Raw genomic sequence first — 15,821 nt, forward strand, 5'->3', positions numbered from 1 at the left:
CAGCTGCAACATGAGAACACAGCCTAGAACTGATTATCAATACAGAAACAAGCAATTATATTGCGGGGGTGGCAATCAGACCACCGGTGACACAGGTAAAAACCTATTGGTGGTAAATTACTTAAAGGGGAAGTCCACCGAAAAATTATGCTCTTTATATCAACTGGTACCTGAATGTTATATAGATTTGTATATTATTTCCTTTTTAAAATCTCACGTCTTCTAATACTAATCAGCTGCCGTATGTCCTGCAGAAAGTGTTGTTTTCTATTCAGTCTGACATGGTGCTCTCTGTTGCCACCTCTGTCTGTGACAGAAACTGTCTAGAGCAGTAGCAAAGAAAACCTCTACTGCTTTGGGCAGTTTCTTTTGCAGACAGAGGTGGCAGCAGAGAGCACAGTTTCAGACTGGAAAGAATACATCACTTCCTGCAGGACATACAGCAGCTGATAAGTACTGGAAGATTTGAGCTTTTTAAATAGCCGTAATTTGCACATCAATATAACATTCTGGTAGCAGCTGATTTGAAGGAGAATTTAAAAAAAAAGTTTTTTAACCAGAGTACCCAGACTGGCAGTGAGGGGCTGGCTGGTACTGCCCACAGAGGCATTCAACACTTCATTTGGCAGCTTCTCTGTGGCCCACTGCAGGATGGCAGGGCCCCCCAACCTTCAGCTAACTTACATATCTGGGATCCTGTTGCTCATGGCCCCTCCCCCTCCTCCTTGATGGTGAGATAATCTGCATGGTGTTGTATAGGAGCCTGTAGCGTCACAGAGGGGCCAGTGAGGTGTGGTCTCCACCAGCCGTGACTACTTAAGAGCTGCGGACTGCGCACATGACTAGATGAGTATGTTTTAAAAAATACTTTTTGGGACGTTTGCCCTGGGTGCAGGAAAGGCTAGCTACATCTCTGGGGAAATGGAACTACACACTGTTGACCTGATCTTCCTAATTCAGAGTATAAGTGTCCCAGAGGTGGAGCTTCATTATAAGACATGCATAAGTATCATGTATCCAATATGCACAATGTATATAACCTATCAGTATTTCTCATGTGCAGCTGTAAACCAGGTTTCCTTGGGAAAAACTGTGAATGTGAAGCAGGAAGTAAAACAAGCCAACAACTGGAACAGAACTGTAAAAAAGACAACACGTCGGCCGTGTGCTCTGGGGTCGGGGAGTGCTTATGCGGACAGTGTATCTGTAATACAATTGACGACCCTGCCAAAAAAATATATGGCCCACACTGTGAGTGTGACAACTTTAGCTGTGAAATGTTCGAAGGGAAGGTGTGCGCTGGTGAAGGTGAGTTCTTAAAATCAGATGCTGTGTAGTGAATGTGTTTACTAAGCAAAGCACTGCCATCTAGTGGCATGTTAGGGAATCTTTTCACACTTCATAGTCAACTGAAACAAAATAGGTTTAGGGTGCGTTCACACCTACAGGATCCACAGCAGATCTGCAGCAGATTTGATGGTGCAGATTTGATGCTGTGGTCAGTTATTTAAGTGAAATCTGCTGCGGATCCGCAGCAGAAAATCAGCTGCGGATCCGGTAAGGCGTTATCCAGCGCTACAAAAACATGGCCACTTTCTGCCAGAGACAGCACCACTCTTGTCTCCAGCCTGGGTGGGGTTTTGTTGCTCAGTTCTATTGAAGTGAATGGAGCTTAATTGCAAACCGCACCTGAACTGGAGACAAGAGTCGTGTTGTCTCTGAAAGAAAGTGGCCATGTTTTTGTAGCACTGGATAACCCCTTTAAAGAGATGATCCCATGTGGACTAACAAAGAGCTAAATATTTTTGCAAATACAATTATTTAGCAAACTTGCCTTCTGATATGTCGCTCTTTTCCTTCCATTGTTGACAGCACTGGAGGCAAGATAACTAAATGAATTTATTTGTTAGTAAATATGACGAACTCTACACATTCAATTATGTTAGTTGTGATGGGAATACCCCTTTAAGGAAGGTATTGGACCCTGATGTAAGATCTGTAAATCTCACCTACAATTTGCTATTTATGAATATGGGTGTCTTCTTATGTGGCAAAGGGCCCTATACACCTCTGGAAACCAAGCACAGTATTCATACTCCTCTTTCACTCTGGACAGGGAGATTTCTGATTATAAAATACAGGTAAATATGGCGCCTTGTTCACATTTTGTCGTGTAGCTGGCCCGATGCGTACTTGTCTAGAATGGTAGCAAATCCCAATAGAAAAGCTCTCCTATTCTGGACATTTCCTGACACGGACAGAGGTGGCAGCAGAGGCCACCATGTCAGACTGGAAAGAATACACCACATCCTGCAGGGCTTAAAGCAGCTGATAAGTACTGCAAGGCTTCAGTTGTTCACATAGAAGTAATTTACAAATCTGTTTAACTTTCTGACATGAGTTGCCGGAGTACCTCTTTAATGTACTTAAATTAAAGAAGTACCATGAAATTGAAAAATGCCAGGCAGGCACGGGGTGCGCAAAATAATAAACAAAGTAAACTTACCTATCCTAGTGCCCCGTAGCACTGCTTTTGACAGCCGCCGGTGGCCTGCAGCTCTTCCAGTTACAATGTCACATACCCGGCTGAGTGCTTACGCTCAGCCAATCAGAGACTAGGGAGGGACACCACCCCAGCCACTGACTGGCTGAGTGGGCAATCACTCAGGCAGGCTGTGACATTGCAGCTGGAAGAGCCGGTTACGTGACATACCCAGATTTCAGACGATATTGACAGCTGATGGCCGTCAATGGCACCCGGGAGCAGCACAACAGAGGCACAAGGATGGGTAAGTTTACCTAATTATTTTCCAGCACCCCCGTCTGCCCTTTTTTTATTTTGTGGGACTTCCCCTTTAAAGGGAAACTAACAGTTAAAAGACTTTAACCTGCTGTTATGTTGCCATGGGGACGGGATGCTGGGAATGAAGAAAAATGTCTTACTTTCTTTAGTGCTGTTTTCTGCATTTTATTAAAATGACTGTACCACCAGGCCCAGGCTGAAGCACTGGAGGCGGCCAACCCACCCTTAGTGGGAGGAAACCCTAGCCCCTCTATCATAGGGTTCCATTGATTCTAATGGAGTCACGTCATGGAGGGGCTGGGGTTTCTTCTCACTGGGGGTGGGTCGGCCCGCCTCTAGTGCTTCAGCCTGGGCCTGGTGGTACAGTGACCTTAATATATTCAACTTAGGTACCACAGCCCTCGATGCAACAATCCGCCCGTCCGCTGCCTCTTCATGAATGTTCATCCTGTGCTCTGCAGGGGAGTGGCCGGAGTGATGTCACTGCCACCTCAATATTCATGGGGAAGCAGCAGATGGACCACCCTCAGTGTTAAATTAATAAAACTGCGGATTTAATGAATTATTTAATAAAAATGACACTGGGCTTAAAGGTAAGAACACTATCACCTTCATGTAAATAAGCATCCAATGGAATGGCTCTGTTCTATTAGAATGTCAGTTCATATCCTTTGATGGTAGTGCACACATGGTTTTATTAGCCTGTATAAATATGCTCCCCCTAGAGGTGGTAATGTGCCAACAACTTTTGTGCATTTGGTAATTCTAGGAGCTGAGAAATGGCAAAGAAGCCTCAACCTATATTTAGTTTTATATGAACAAAAATTACACATTGGAACACTTTAAACTTTTCTGTAAGAAATCTTTACACTTTCAAGCTGTTGTCATATGCGTTATTGACCTTTTGGCATGAGTTATAATAAGACTAGAGAGGTAGACTGGAAAACAATCTGTTCAGTCTGTAACCTGTTGCTTTTAATTTTTTTAGGAACCTGTAGCTGTGGCACCTGCATTTGTAATCCTGGCTTTGATGGGTCTGCATGTCAATGCAAGAGATCTACGGACAGGTGTACCAGTGAAGGAAGCATATGCAGTGGCCGCGGGGACTGTGAATGCAATACATGTAAATGCAGAGGAGGGTATATAACACCATATTGCAAGGTTTGTCCTGGATGCCCTTCCGCCTGCCCACGCTTTGGGTACGTATGCATCAGTATTGCCTTGCAGACAGGTTGCATGATCCATTAAATCAAATAGAAAAAAATCTCCAGCATCAGGTAACTTATACTCAATTTGTTAATAATGCTCTTCAGTCCTTCCACTTATTTCTCACTTGAAAAGCAGTGACAACCAATATGGCAGCCATTTTAATTTCCCCGTAAAGATTGGGACTTACCGGTTGTCACCCATGTTTCCTAGAAACAGATATAATGAAGAGAATGCAGAACAGAAATTGCAACAATCTTCCTGAACACCATGACTTGCACTATAGTTACACAAGATTTTTCATGAATTGCATTGCACCCTTAGGCCTAGTTCACACAACGTAAAAATAAGGTCAAAATACGGCCTGATTTGGATAAATACAGTCAAAAATAATGAACATGATGATTATTTCTAGCCATCTTTACACAATGTAAAATAATGGCAAAATCAGGCCGTATTTGGATAAATAGGCCTGAATTAAAGAACATGTTCATTATTTCTGTCTGTATTTATCCAAATCAGGCCGTATTTTGCCCTTGTTTTGAATTGTGTGAACATGGCCAGGAATAATCATCGTGTTCATTATTTCTGTCTGTATTTATCCAAATCAGGCCATATTTTGCCCTTGTTTTGCATTGTGTGAACATGGCCAGAAATAATCATCATGTTCATTATTTCTGGCTGTATTTATCCAAATCAGGCCGTATTTTGCCCTTGTTTTGCATTGTGTGAACATGGCCAGGAATAATCATCATGTTCATTATTTCTGGCTGTATTTATCCAAATCAGGCCGTATTTTGACCTTATTTTTGCGTTGCGTGAACATGGCATTAGTGGTATGATTTAGTTGGCATCCAAAAAAATGGTTTTCATTACCACTCCATATAGCAAGCATTAAAGCTCAGGTAGTTTCTGATGTGGACTTCTAAGCCAAAGCCAGGAGTGGATCCAACAAGACAGATGCATACTATGCTATGAAAAGGTGGCTGCTGCTCACCTGGTATCTTATTTTTGCAAATATGTTACATTTTTATTTGGTTTTAGGTCATAAGACAAGATGAGTAAACACATAAGCAGCTTTTAATAATCACCCCATTTACTAAAGATAAAGATTTATTAAAAAACGTACCTACTACTCCAGTCAAACGTTTGCAATATCTTCAAATGCATCTCACTGGAGGGGTCTTGCTACAACATCTCAGCATGATTTAAATCAGGTCTTTACTTGGTCACTCCATAATCTTTTTCCATCTTTTGAGGCAGAGGTGGATTCAGAGAGAAACATACTGTAGCTCGCAAGGACTCCTAAAGCTGAGCAATGGCTTTTTAACCCTTACCCGACTGGTAAATTTCAGTGGGTTTGTTTCACATTGCATCTGAATCTCTTTATCTCCCTGTGTGCTGCTTTGAACATCACTTGACTTTTTACATTGCCGGACAGGTTCTATTCAAAGGGAACCTATCACCAAGACAATGCTATCTAATCTATTACTATCATGTTAGAGAGCAGGAAGAACTGAACAGGCTGATATTTACCTTTGTGGGAAAAGGTTCAATATAACTTGTAACTTGTTAATTGAATTCCTTGCCCATTCTAAAGCCCCTATTACACACGTCGGCACCGAGCGGGTGAGTGCGGGAGGGGTTGCGGGGAGCTGCGGGGGGCTGCCCGGGTGATCGCTAAATCGTCTGGGCAGCCTATAGCAGCAGTCTGCTGCTGCCACTCCTTTTCCACGGAGCGACGACAGCAAATCGTTACTATATTAGTCGTTTGTCTTTCAAAATGTTGAAAGACAAACGACTGCAACGATCAGCCGACATCGTTCATGTCGGCTGATTGTTGCTTTCTATTAAGCAAGACGGTTATCGGCCGCAAAGGCCGAATACGGCTGATAATCGTTTCTTGTAATAGGGCCTTAAAGCGACTCTTTACCCACAATCTGACCCTCCAAACCACTTGTACCTTCGGATAGCTGCTTTTAATCCAAGATCTGTCCTGGGGTCCGTTTGGCAGGTGATGCAGTTATTGTCCTAAAAAAACAACTTTTAAACTTGCAGCCCTGTGCCAAACGACCGTAGCCTAGATTGTATATGCATTAGGCTGGCACACCCTCTCTGTCCCTCCTCGTCGCCCTCTTCATCATTAGGAAGATTGTCTCCTATTCCTCACCTGTGTGAATACTGAACATGGTCTGGATTGTTAAGGCACCTGTGCAATGTTCAGACAGGAGAAAATGTTCTAGGGGCATTCCTAACGGTGAAGAGGGCGGGGAGAAGGGACGGAGTGGTGGTGCATAGTTAGGGCACAGATACTCCAAGCCAAGGCCGTTAGGCACGGGGCTGCAAGTTCAAAAGTTGTTTTTTTGGACAATGACTGCATCACTTGCCAAACGGACCCCAGGACAGATCTTGGATTAAAAGCAGCTATCTGAAGGTACAAGTGGTTTGGGGGGGGGGGGGTCAGACTGTGGGTACAGAGTCGCTTTAAGTCCAGTCAATAGACTGGATTCCTTAGCATGGAAAGAGAAGAGATTTGGTAATAATAAATTACAAATTATAATGAATCTTTTCCCATATATATATATATATATATATATATATATATATATTTTATTTTTATATATATATATATATATATATATATATATATATATATATATATATATATATATATATCAATCTGCTAAGTTCCTTTTGTTCTATAACATGTCAATAGCTTAGGTAGCCTTTTCATGGTGGGGCGCTCCCTTTAAGTGGTGTTTAGATTTAACAGGTCTGGCAAGAATCATGCCTTGGGGTGGCTAGTAAAATTGAACCCAATTATCAGTGGAATTTAGTAAACTAGTCAATATAGTAGCTAAAGGTGCAATTACTTTTCTACATAGGGCTACATAGGGCTGGATACCATTTTTCAGTAAAGGAAAAATCTGCAGCAAATAGACATCCAAATCTACATTAAAATATGTATACAAGACATGTGGACTTGGTGTTACATTTGTTAAGGTCCCCATACACTTCCAATAACTGGTGACTGAACGATAATTCCGCCTTCAACTATATTTCTCGACCACCACCCGTCCTCCTCACACACCGGAACATTTGGTACAGCATTCCTGTGTTCTTTAAGCTGAGACACCTCTCACTGTAGCTTATCTCTCCTGAAACAAAGGTGTCAGCCAGGATTTTCCATCACACTTACCCCTATCATCACTGACATCCTCTGTAAGTGGTTGTTTGGAGTGACAGCCGAATCCATAGCAAGCGGGGACCTTTAGTGGTAAATAATTATGCCATGTGTGAAGCCACCCTTACAAGTCCAATATTCAAGTAATATATGAGATAAGCTGCAGAGATGCCTACAGATACACTGCTGACAATATCAGTATTCTGCCATACAAGTACTGCTTGCAATACAGTGTAAGGACATAAGTATTAGGACACTCCTTCCCAGGGCTGTATTAACAGCTGCTGCTGCCCTAGGCACTAAACCTGGAGACGCCCTATCTACACGCACCTATTGGCGATATCAGACCTGACCAATACCACCATACCCCCCACCCCCCTGGAAAAGACACCAGATTTACTGGCAAGTCTGAACGGGAGGAGGGAAACTAAAAAAATACAAACAAAAAAATTTGTTTTTTCTGTCCCCCTGCTCCCTGGTGCTGCCCCTCTGCAAGGTGCTGCCCTAGGCACCGGACCACGGGTGCCTAGTGGTAAATACGGCCCTGCTCCTTCCAATCATTGAGCTCCATACAGTCCCATTGTCACAAATGTATAAAATCCAGCAGTTTGCCTTTGCAAAAGTTTGCCTTTGTGAAAGACTGGTCGTTCTAAAAAGCTCACTGCATATGCTCACATATCAGCATAGTACTGTAATAGGACGCCGCCACTGAAACATCAGTGGCTAAAGTTTCATCCTTTCGAGATATTCCATGCTCAGCTGTGAGGAGTATTATTGTAAAGGACAAAGCATTTAAGAACCACAGCAACCAGAGACGATGTAAAGTTACAGAGCGGGGTACCCGAGTGCTAAAACACATAGTAAATAGAAACCACCAGAGCTTTGCTAAATCAATAACTCCATAGACAAAGCCTCATCTGACATTAACATCTACATCTGTCAGGGGCTCCATGACATGGTTTTCCAGTTTTATTATTGGAAGCAAACACTTTCTTCATGAATTGTCTTTATACTCAGTGCTGTAGGGTGTGTGCAGTGAGTAGAAGTTGACTGCCAGAGAAATGTTATGTTAGGAGGTTATGGAGTACATCACGTCTCACAGGGATCATGGAGTGGCAGAGGAGTCTTATACTGTATATATTGTATGTGTGTATAGTGTTGCTATCCTACCATATCTATACCTTCAGTAACCTGATCATGCTGGCCTTAACTTGCCCACCTATCAGTGATAATGAAATGGCTCTGTTCATTCTGCCCCAGTCCTAGCAGCAAATCTAAGCTCTGAACAAACAGTGACAACAGGCTAAGTTTACAAGTTAGAACCACCACCAATGTTAGAGGCCAAGTTGCACCAGTAAATGTTGAGTCTGGAACCATTATAGAATTAACAAGAAGAGTGGCACAGTGTTAATCTGAATGGTAGGACATATGTTCAGTCTGAGTGTGATCATATTTCTTAGGGTCCTATTACATAGGCTGATGAAGGACCGTTCAATATTGTAAACAAGCACCGAGCTGCTAAATTGGTGCTCATTTACTGGGCCTATTACATGGCCCGATATTCGTTTAGCAAAGGCTGCACGGACAACATTAGCGATGTCCGTGCAGCCCTTGCCGAAACAGTTAATACTTTACTTGTCCTTGCTCCTGGTCTTCTCCTACACTCTGTATCTGTCCCGGCTATGCCCCCTGTGGCTTCAGACCGGCCTGTCTGAGCTGAGAGGCCAAGTCCCGGCCAGGTCAAACAGGCTGCCCTGAAGCCACAGCACGCAGATACAGAGCGCAGGAGAAGACTGGGCGCATCGACAAGTAAAGTGTTAACGCACGCATCACTATTACAAGTAGCAAGTAGCGCAGTTGACAGCTAATGATTTTAGGTCTTGGCCTAAAGAAATGATCAGTCGATTATCTTTCATCGGCTGATCGTTCTCTCTAGTACATCGAGTTATTATCGGTCGAATCTGTGTAATAGGGCTCTTAGTCATGTCACCAACAATCACCATTACATGGGTATTATGCCACTTAAGGGCCAGTTAACACTGAGCAAATTCGGCGGAATCTTGCCTGCCTCGGTGTCAAACAGCGTGTCTATGGGAGGGCTCGCGCGCCTCCGCTCAAAGGATTGAGCACTCCCATAGACAAGCTGTTTGACATTGAGGCAAGCGGGATTCCAGAGCGGAATTCCGACGAATTTGCTCAGTGTGAACTGCCCCTAAAAGTGCATTGGAAATCAAAGTTACCACTGCTACCAATTCCCAGTATAACAACACACAACTATGTCAGGTTGCTATTTTCTGTATTCATCTTTTTTTTAAATCTTGACCTTCCTATTACACAGGCCCTGTGTTGAATGTTATATAATGCAAGAAGGGAAGAATACTGGGAATTGTACAAGTATTTGTCTTAAAGCCAGACTTACGCAAGTGGAAGAGGTGACGGAGGAACAAGCCTGCAAAGAAAAAGACACTGACAACTGTTGGATGCGGTATTATCTAACAGAGGAGAATGGTGTCGACAACTACTCCATAAGATATACCCTAAAAAGAGGTGAGCATTGGGAAACTGAAGTTTTATCCTTGTAAAAATATTTTAGATAACTGCAAAAAAAATTGCGGTGAAGACGCGGGGAGTGTTTTTTTGGGGTGGACTACCTGCTGGGTCAGCTGGTACAGTGGTGTGGTAGCTGAGTTGGTCTAGGGTCACTTGGGCACTTGTCAAAGTAGCCTGGAGTGGTATAGGACCCACCCCGGACAGTCTGGCACCTCTCTAGCACAAAAATGGGATTAACCCAAGTGTAGATGTATGTGTGTGTGCGGAAAAGACAAGCCAGAGTCCAGTGCTTTAGCAAAGTAGAACGGTTTACTTAGGATAAACGTAGTGCAATACAAAAAGAATACTGGTTGCAACAATAGAGTCCAGTGCAATACAGTAGGTACAATCTTGTGATAACTCAGGTGCTAGCAGTAGAGGGTGTAGAGGAGGAGTTGCCAGAGGTAGAAGTGTACTCTGCCGAAACAGTAGAGGTGTGTATAAGAAAAGATAGAGAATACTTATACTCAAGGATGACTTCTAGTCTTGACCGCCTTATACCACCTAGTTGCGAGCTACCCATCCTAGGTGGGTAATTCAAGCCCCAGGCCTTGTTATCTGGGTTTAGCAGACTCCCGAGCCTTCCCAGCCATCCTGCGCTGTGCAGTGGAGACGTTCTGTACCTCTGTTCCACTGTAGTCAGTTCCTATGACTCTTAAGGTAAGTGCCCTGCACTTTTTAGAGAGGTTCATGGCATCGGCAAAGTGTTCCCTTTTTGGCTTCTCTCCCCTTGTAAAACTCGACTTGTCTAGTTGCGTCCCTGTTAGGGTAGCTTCAAACGTACTGACTCGCAGCGTTAATAATGCTAGGTCCTGGCAGATCCCTTTCACTACATACACACAGCGGTCTGAACGACCGCTGCGTGTATGTAATTCTGCCAACTGCTTAACCCCTTCAGCTGCCGCCCGGCTCCCGCTCTGTATACATTCCCTGTCCTCGCTGCACGGGGTCCCGGCGTACTGCTCTCCCGCCCGGCCAATCAGTGGCTGCGGCAGGGCAACACACTGATTGGCCGGGCGGGAAAGCAGTATTTCCGGACCCCATGCAGCGAGGACAGGTAATGTATACAGAGCGGGAGCCAGGCGGCAGCTGAAGGGGTTAAGCGGCCGGCAGAATTACATACACGCAGCGGTCGTTCAGAAAGGTGGAATCTGATTGGTTGCTAGGGGCAACTGAGCCGGTTTCACTTTACGGCATGTTTGATAAATCTCTCCCTTACTCTTTTTCTACCACTCTATCCTACACATCGCAGTGGCTTAACCCACATCCTTTCTGTCTTGCTGTGTCTGATACTAGAGACACTTTGAACCTAACAACAGGCAGTAGACATCAGACTGCAGGAAAGGGATACACATAGCAACTAAGACTTTAGAGCAGTTTCTGTGGTAAGGAGTTATTTTTGACTGCTCTGTGCAGATAAACCAGGGTAACGATTGTTTTGGTAGGGGGTGGTTTAAAGGTGGGTTAGGTAGATTACCCAGGAATATGGGCTAGAACTAAGCTGGGCCACGGGGGGACTCCACAGGATTTTAAATTTTTGTAAAGAAGTTTGGTGATTAGGTTGGGAGATGTTCTCCGTACAGGGGTGGGATTGGGATAAAAGAATAATTGTAGATTATTACTTATGGGCAGGGGTGTAGCTAGGATTCACAGGGCCCCATAGCACCAATGTGCAGAGGTCGGGGGTTATCAGTGCACCAGCAGTAAAGTGCATATATATATATATATATATATATATATATATATATATATGCACTTTACTGCTGGTGCACTGATAACCCCCGACCTCTGCACATTTTCCTACTTGATTGCTGCAGCCAGTCAGTGAAGCAGAGATCTCTGTCTTCTGCTTGTTAACCCTTTTTTTTGTGTTGCGGCATTTAGGTAAACATTGTGTCACTTACACGTTGCAGTACAGAACCTTTTACCTTCTCGCCCGGGCCCCCCTCCTGTAAGGGCCCCATAGCAACTGCCTACCCTGCCTCTATGGTAGCTATGCCACTGCTTATGGGGTGTGTTCTTTTTTTTTGTAAAATTAATAAAACATATTAAATAAAAAAAATAAAATAATAAAAGAAGTAATTTTTGGCTTACAGTAATATTAGGAATCAAATGGGATTAGTTTGAAATGGTCACTGTCATTTTAATCAACCTGTCTCCAAGGCCCCACTGAGAAGATTCTCCAGCAACCCATCAGATAACCTACAATTTTTATTTCATTTTCAGAATGCCCTGAAGCACCCAACATCTTTGCAATTGTGGGAGGTACCATTGGAGGTGTCATTGCAATTGGATTGGTCTGTCTTGCCATCTGGAAAGTAGTCACAACAATAGCAGACCGAAAAGAATACCAGCGCTTCCAGAAGGAAATGCAAAAAGTCAAGTGGGACAAGGTAACACAAAATACCTTCAAAATTTGCTATTAACCAATAATGAAAAGAAACAGATACTGCTCCTCACAGTGTGGATATGTAGATGCAGTCTGCTTTGTGTGAGAGGGCCATGTTTACCTACCATGTGCTTTCAGGTAGAAAGGGTCTGAATTATTTAATTAATTTTACAGTTCAACTAACTGGTACCAACTCCATGTTTTCTGCAACGCCATCTAGCTGTGTGTACCAGTTATGTCATAAAACTGTTGCAGATGTTAGGATTCCCACACATTTTGTCTGAATCTCGTGTATAGCCAGCTTTAACCACATGAGCCTGATATTGAACAGGCCAATGTGGTTATGTGTAATAGGCCCAGAGATCATCCGACAAGCACCATAATCAGATGACTAATGATAGAAGCGAAGGGTTGCACGAAAGATCCAGCTTTTGTTCATGCAGCCCTCCCTACGTGCTGGTTAGGCCTTATAACAGGCCTCTTTAAACAAGCCCTGATATATGAGATCAATGTCTCGATAAACTCAAAGATGATAGATTGACATGACTTTACAAGATACTATGTTTTGGGCCCCATTAAAGGGGGCATTCCCATCCTAACTTATATAGCCAATTTTGTAGTGCTCAAGTTAAATATCTTTGCAAATACACTCATTTAGCAAACTCTCTTCCTTCTCCTGATATGCCACTCTTTCTCTCTCATAGTTGACAGCTCATCTAGGTTACCAACCACCACTCTGCTCTAAAAGCAGTGGTCAGACTGATGTTTAGATAGCTTGAGTGTAAACTGCTGACACTGTTAGATGCAAAAGAAGAGCCTGTGGAGCCTCATCAAAGGGTCTCGAAACACAGGACTAGCCAGATATCCCTCCGGGAAGGGCCCAGCCAAGGGGGTGGCTCCTGTAAGGAAACTACCAAAACCACCATATTAAGTGGCCCTATAAGTCAATGTAATTACAAGGGAAAAACCAAAGCCAGGTCTCCATCCACAGACAGCTGTTTCAGGGTGTTGCCCCTCATCAGTGTGGAGCAGGATTCTGGCTAGGTGGGAGCAATGCCTAGTAGAGCCATAAGAGAAACAGATTGCTGAACTCAGGGAGACCAGCCAAACGACAACACTGCCGGCTGCTAGTGAAAGCGCTCAATGCAGTGAAGTATTAGGTGCATTGCCCCCTGGGAATCATAAATATGCAAAAGAAGAGCCCGTGTAGCCTCATCAAAGAGTCTCGAAACACAGGACTATCCAGATATCCCTCTGGGAAGGACCCAGCCAAGGGGTGGCTCCTGTAAGGAAACCACCAAAACCACCATATTAAGTGGCCCTAAAAGTCAATGTAATGACAAGGGAAAAAGCAAGGGTCCTTCAGGGAGGGATATCTGGCTAGTCCTGTGTTTCGAGACTCTTTGATGTGGCTCCACAGGCTATTCTTTTGCATATTCATGATTCCCAGGGCGCAATGCACCTAGGACTTCAGTGCATTGAGCAAATTCACTAGCAGCCACAGTGTTGTCATTTGGCTGGTCTCCCTGAGATCAGCGATCTGTTTCTCTTATGACACTGCTAGATAACTGTTAAGTCAAGGAGACACACGGTACATTTGAGATATCTGTCTGTGCCTCCATAATGTATAAAAATGTTTTTATTCTATTGTGTGAAGTGTTAATAAGGCTTTCTCAAGCTCCTACAGTGCTACAGGCTGGAATGTCTCCTGACTCTTGAGCTCAGCCTGCAGCCGACTGTCAATTAAGTAGGAATATGTATGGGAGGGGGTGCAAGGAGGTATTCTAGCTTGCAGCATTTGACGAGCATTGGACACTTTGCACATGAAAATGAAAGCATTTTTCTATGGAAGCACGGACAAATGTAGAAAAGGTACCATGTGTCTCCTTGACTTAGCAGCTAAAAGTGTCAGCAATTTCAAAGCACTCCCCGATTGTTTTGCCTATATATTACTCATTCACCATTACTATGTCTGCAGTGCCATCTGTTTGATCCCAGCTCTGCTGCATCCATACATTTCATCAGCATATCTGGGCCATGTGACCTCTGATTAGCCACCATCTTACTTTCAGAATTTACTGCCAGTACCATCTTTGCCTGCTAAGGGGATGGTGTAATAATCCTTATCTCTATATATCTTTAAATAAGCTAAGAGACTGTAAGGAGAAGTCCAGCCAGGGGGAAAAAATCATTCCTCCAGATAGTGGGGGGAACATAATAAAAACAGTGTGCTTAACAGCCTCCATGCCCGCTCTGCATCTCTGGGCTCCCATACCCCGGCAGATGTCATGTTCTCCCGGCTTCAGGGTACATCACGACCCGGCTGACACGTCACAAGCGGGTGGGATTGTGCCCACTCAGCCAATCAGTAATTGTAGCAGTGTCCTGTCCCAGTCACCAACTGACGATGCTGGGCATCCGTAAGCCGGGTCATGCTGCAGCTGCAGGGGAGCTAAGAAGAATGACGGCTGGGGTCCCAGAGCAGAACGCGGCGCTGTGCGGGTACCAGGACAGGTAAATATAATTTCTTTTTTATGTTCCCCCACCTCCAGCCCAAAATAATTTTTTCCCCTTCTGCTGGACTTCTCCTTTAAGTACATAGTTGGGGCAGCTAAACTGTCATCTAATCCATTGAGGCTATGTTCCCACTACGTGAGGGACCGGCCGGAACATATACTATGGGATCCCGGCCGGAGCATATACTATGTGTATACTCTCTGGCCGGGATCCCATAGCAGTAAAGGCAGTGTTCCACATCGTACAAAGTACGGCCGTTGTTGCTACTACTTTTACGTAGTGTGAACATAGCCTAAAACTGTAACAGACATTTTTATGACATCTTGTTTCTATTTTTTTCTTTATTTAGGGTGAAAATCCTATATTTACCACTGCTACCACAACTGTGCAGAATCCAAACTTTGATGGGGAGTGAGAATGACTGTGTATCTAACAGGAAGCACAAAAGAATGATTTGTCTCTCTGCTTCAATTATGTATAAACTTTTTTTTTGTTAAGGTGTCACTGTTATAACGTTCAAAATCTAAATCAACAGTAGATGTGACATAAAGCAAGTTTGCCATATACATTTATTATTATTTTTTTTTAGTTATAATGGAAACACCGTATGTCCTGTGTTTCCCAGGTCATTTGAGCTCACAGAAAAGGCAGTCATATGATTGATGGACACATTGAGCTGTGACTCTCTGTACATGTCAGGACTTCATGGGGAAGATTTATCAAACATGGTGTAAAGTGAAACTGGCTCAGTTGCCCCTAGCAACCAATTAGATTCCACCTTTCATTCCTCATAGACTCTTTGGAAAATGAAAGGTAGAATCTGATTGGTTGCTAGGGGCAACTGAGCCAGTTTCACTTTACACCAGGTTTGATAAATCTCCCCCCTTGTGTTCAGTCTCTTTTTTTTTTCAACCAGCACAAGACTAAAAATCTTCCTTTAGTGCCTTCAGAAGACTGGACCTGGAATATAGGTAAGTACAGCTTTGTTTTACAGCATAATAAAAATAAAAAATAAATAATGAATGTAAATTGCAAACTTGCTTCATACCACATTTACTTTTGATTTAGATTTTGAAAGTTATAATGACAGTGACACTTTAAGTTTTTTTTTTCACTTAAATGCTACAAGGTGG

The 15,821-nt window shown here is 43.5% G+C and overlaps 1 protein-coding gene across 2 annotated transcripts in view; it reads left to right on the forward strand.

The window, feature by feature from the left end:
* ITGB2 (integrin subunit beta 2) overlaps nucleotides 1-15,420 on the forward strand; it is a 57,729-nt gene extending 42,309 nt beyond the window's left edge. For both annotated transcript variants that reach the window (XM_069985228.1, XM_069985229.1), the window contains exons 12-16: nucleotides 1,064-1,308; nucleotides 3,792-4,002; nucleotides 9,532-9,740; nucleotides 12,009-12,175; nucleotides 15,038-15,420. In XM_069985228.1, the coding sequence (XP_069841329.1) occupies nucleotides 1,064-1,308; nucleotides 3,792-4,002; nucleotides 9,532-9,740; nucleotides 12,009-12,175; nucleotides 15,038-15,103 (898 nt within the window). In that variant the 3' untranslated portion in view covers nucleotides 15,104-15,420. The remainder of the gene's footprint in view (nucleotides 1-1,063; nucleotides 1,309-3,791; nucleotides 4,003-9,531; nucleotides 9,741-12,008; nucleotides 12,176-15,037) is intronic.
* Nucleotides 15,421-15,821: the final 401 nt, after the last annotated feature.

Source organism: Dendropsophus ebraccatus, chromosome 9 (genome assembly GCF_027789765.1).
Source record: "Dendropsophus ebraccatus isolate aDenEbr1 chromosome 9, aDenEbr1.pat, whole genome shotgun sequence".
Classification (NCBI taxonomy): Eukaryota; Metazoa; Chordata; class Amphibia; order Anura; family Hylidae; genus Dendropsophus; species Dendropsophus ebraccatus.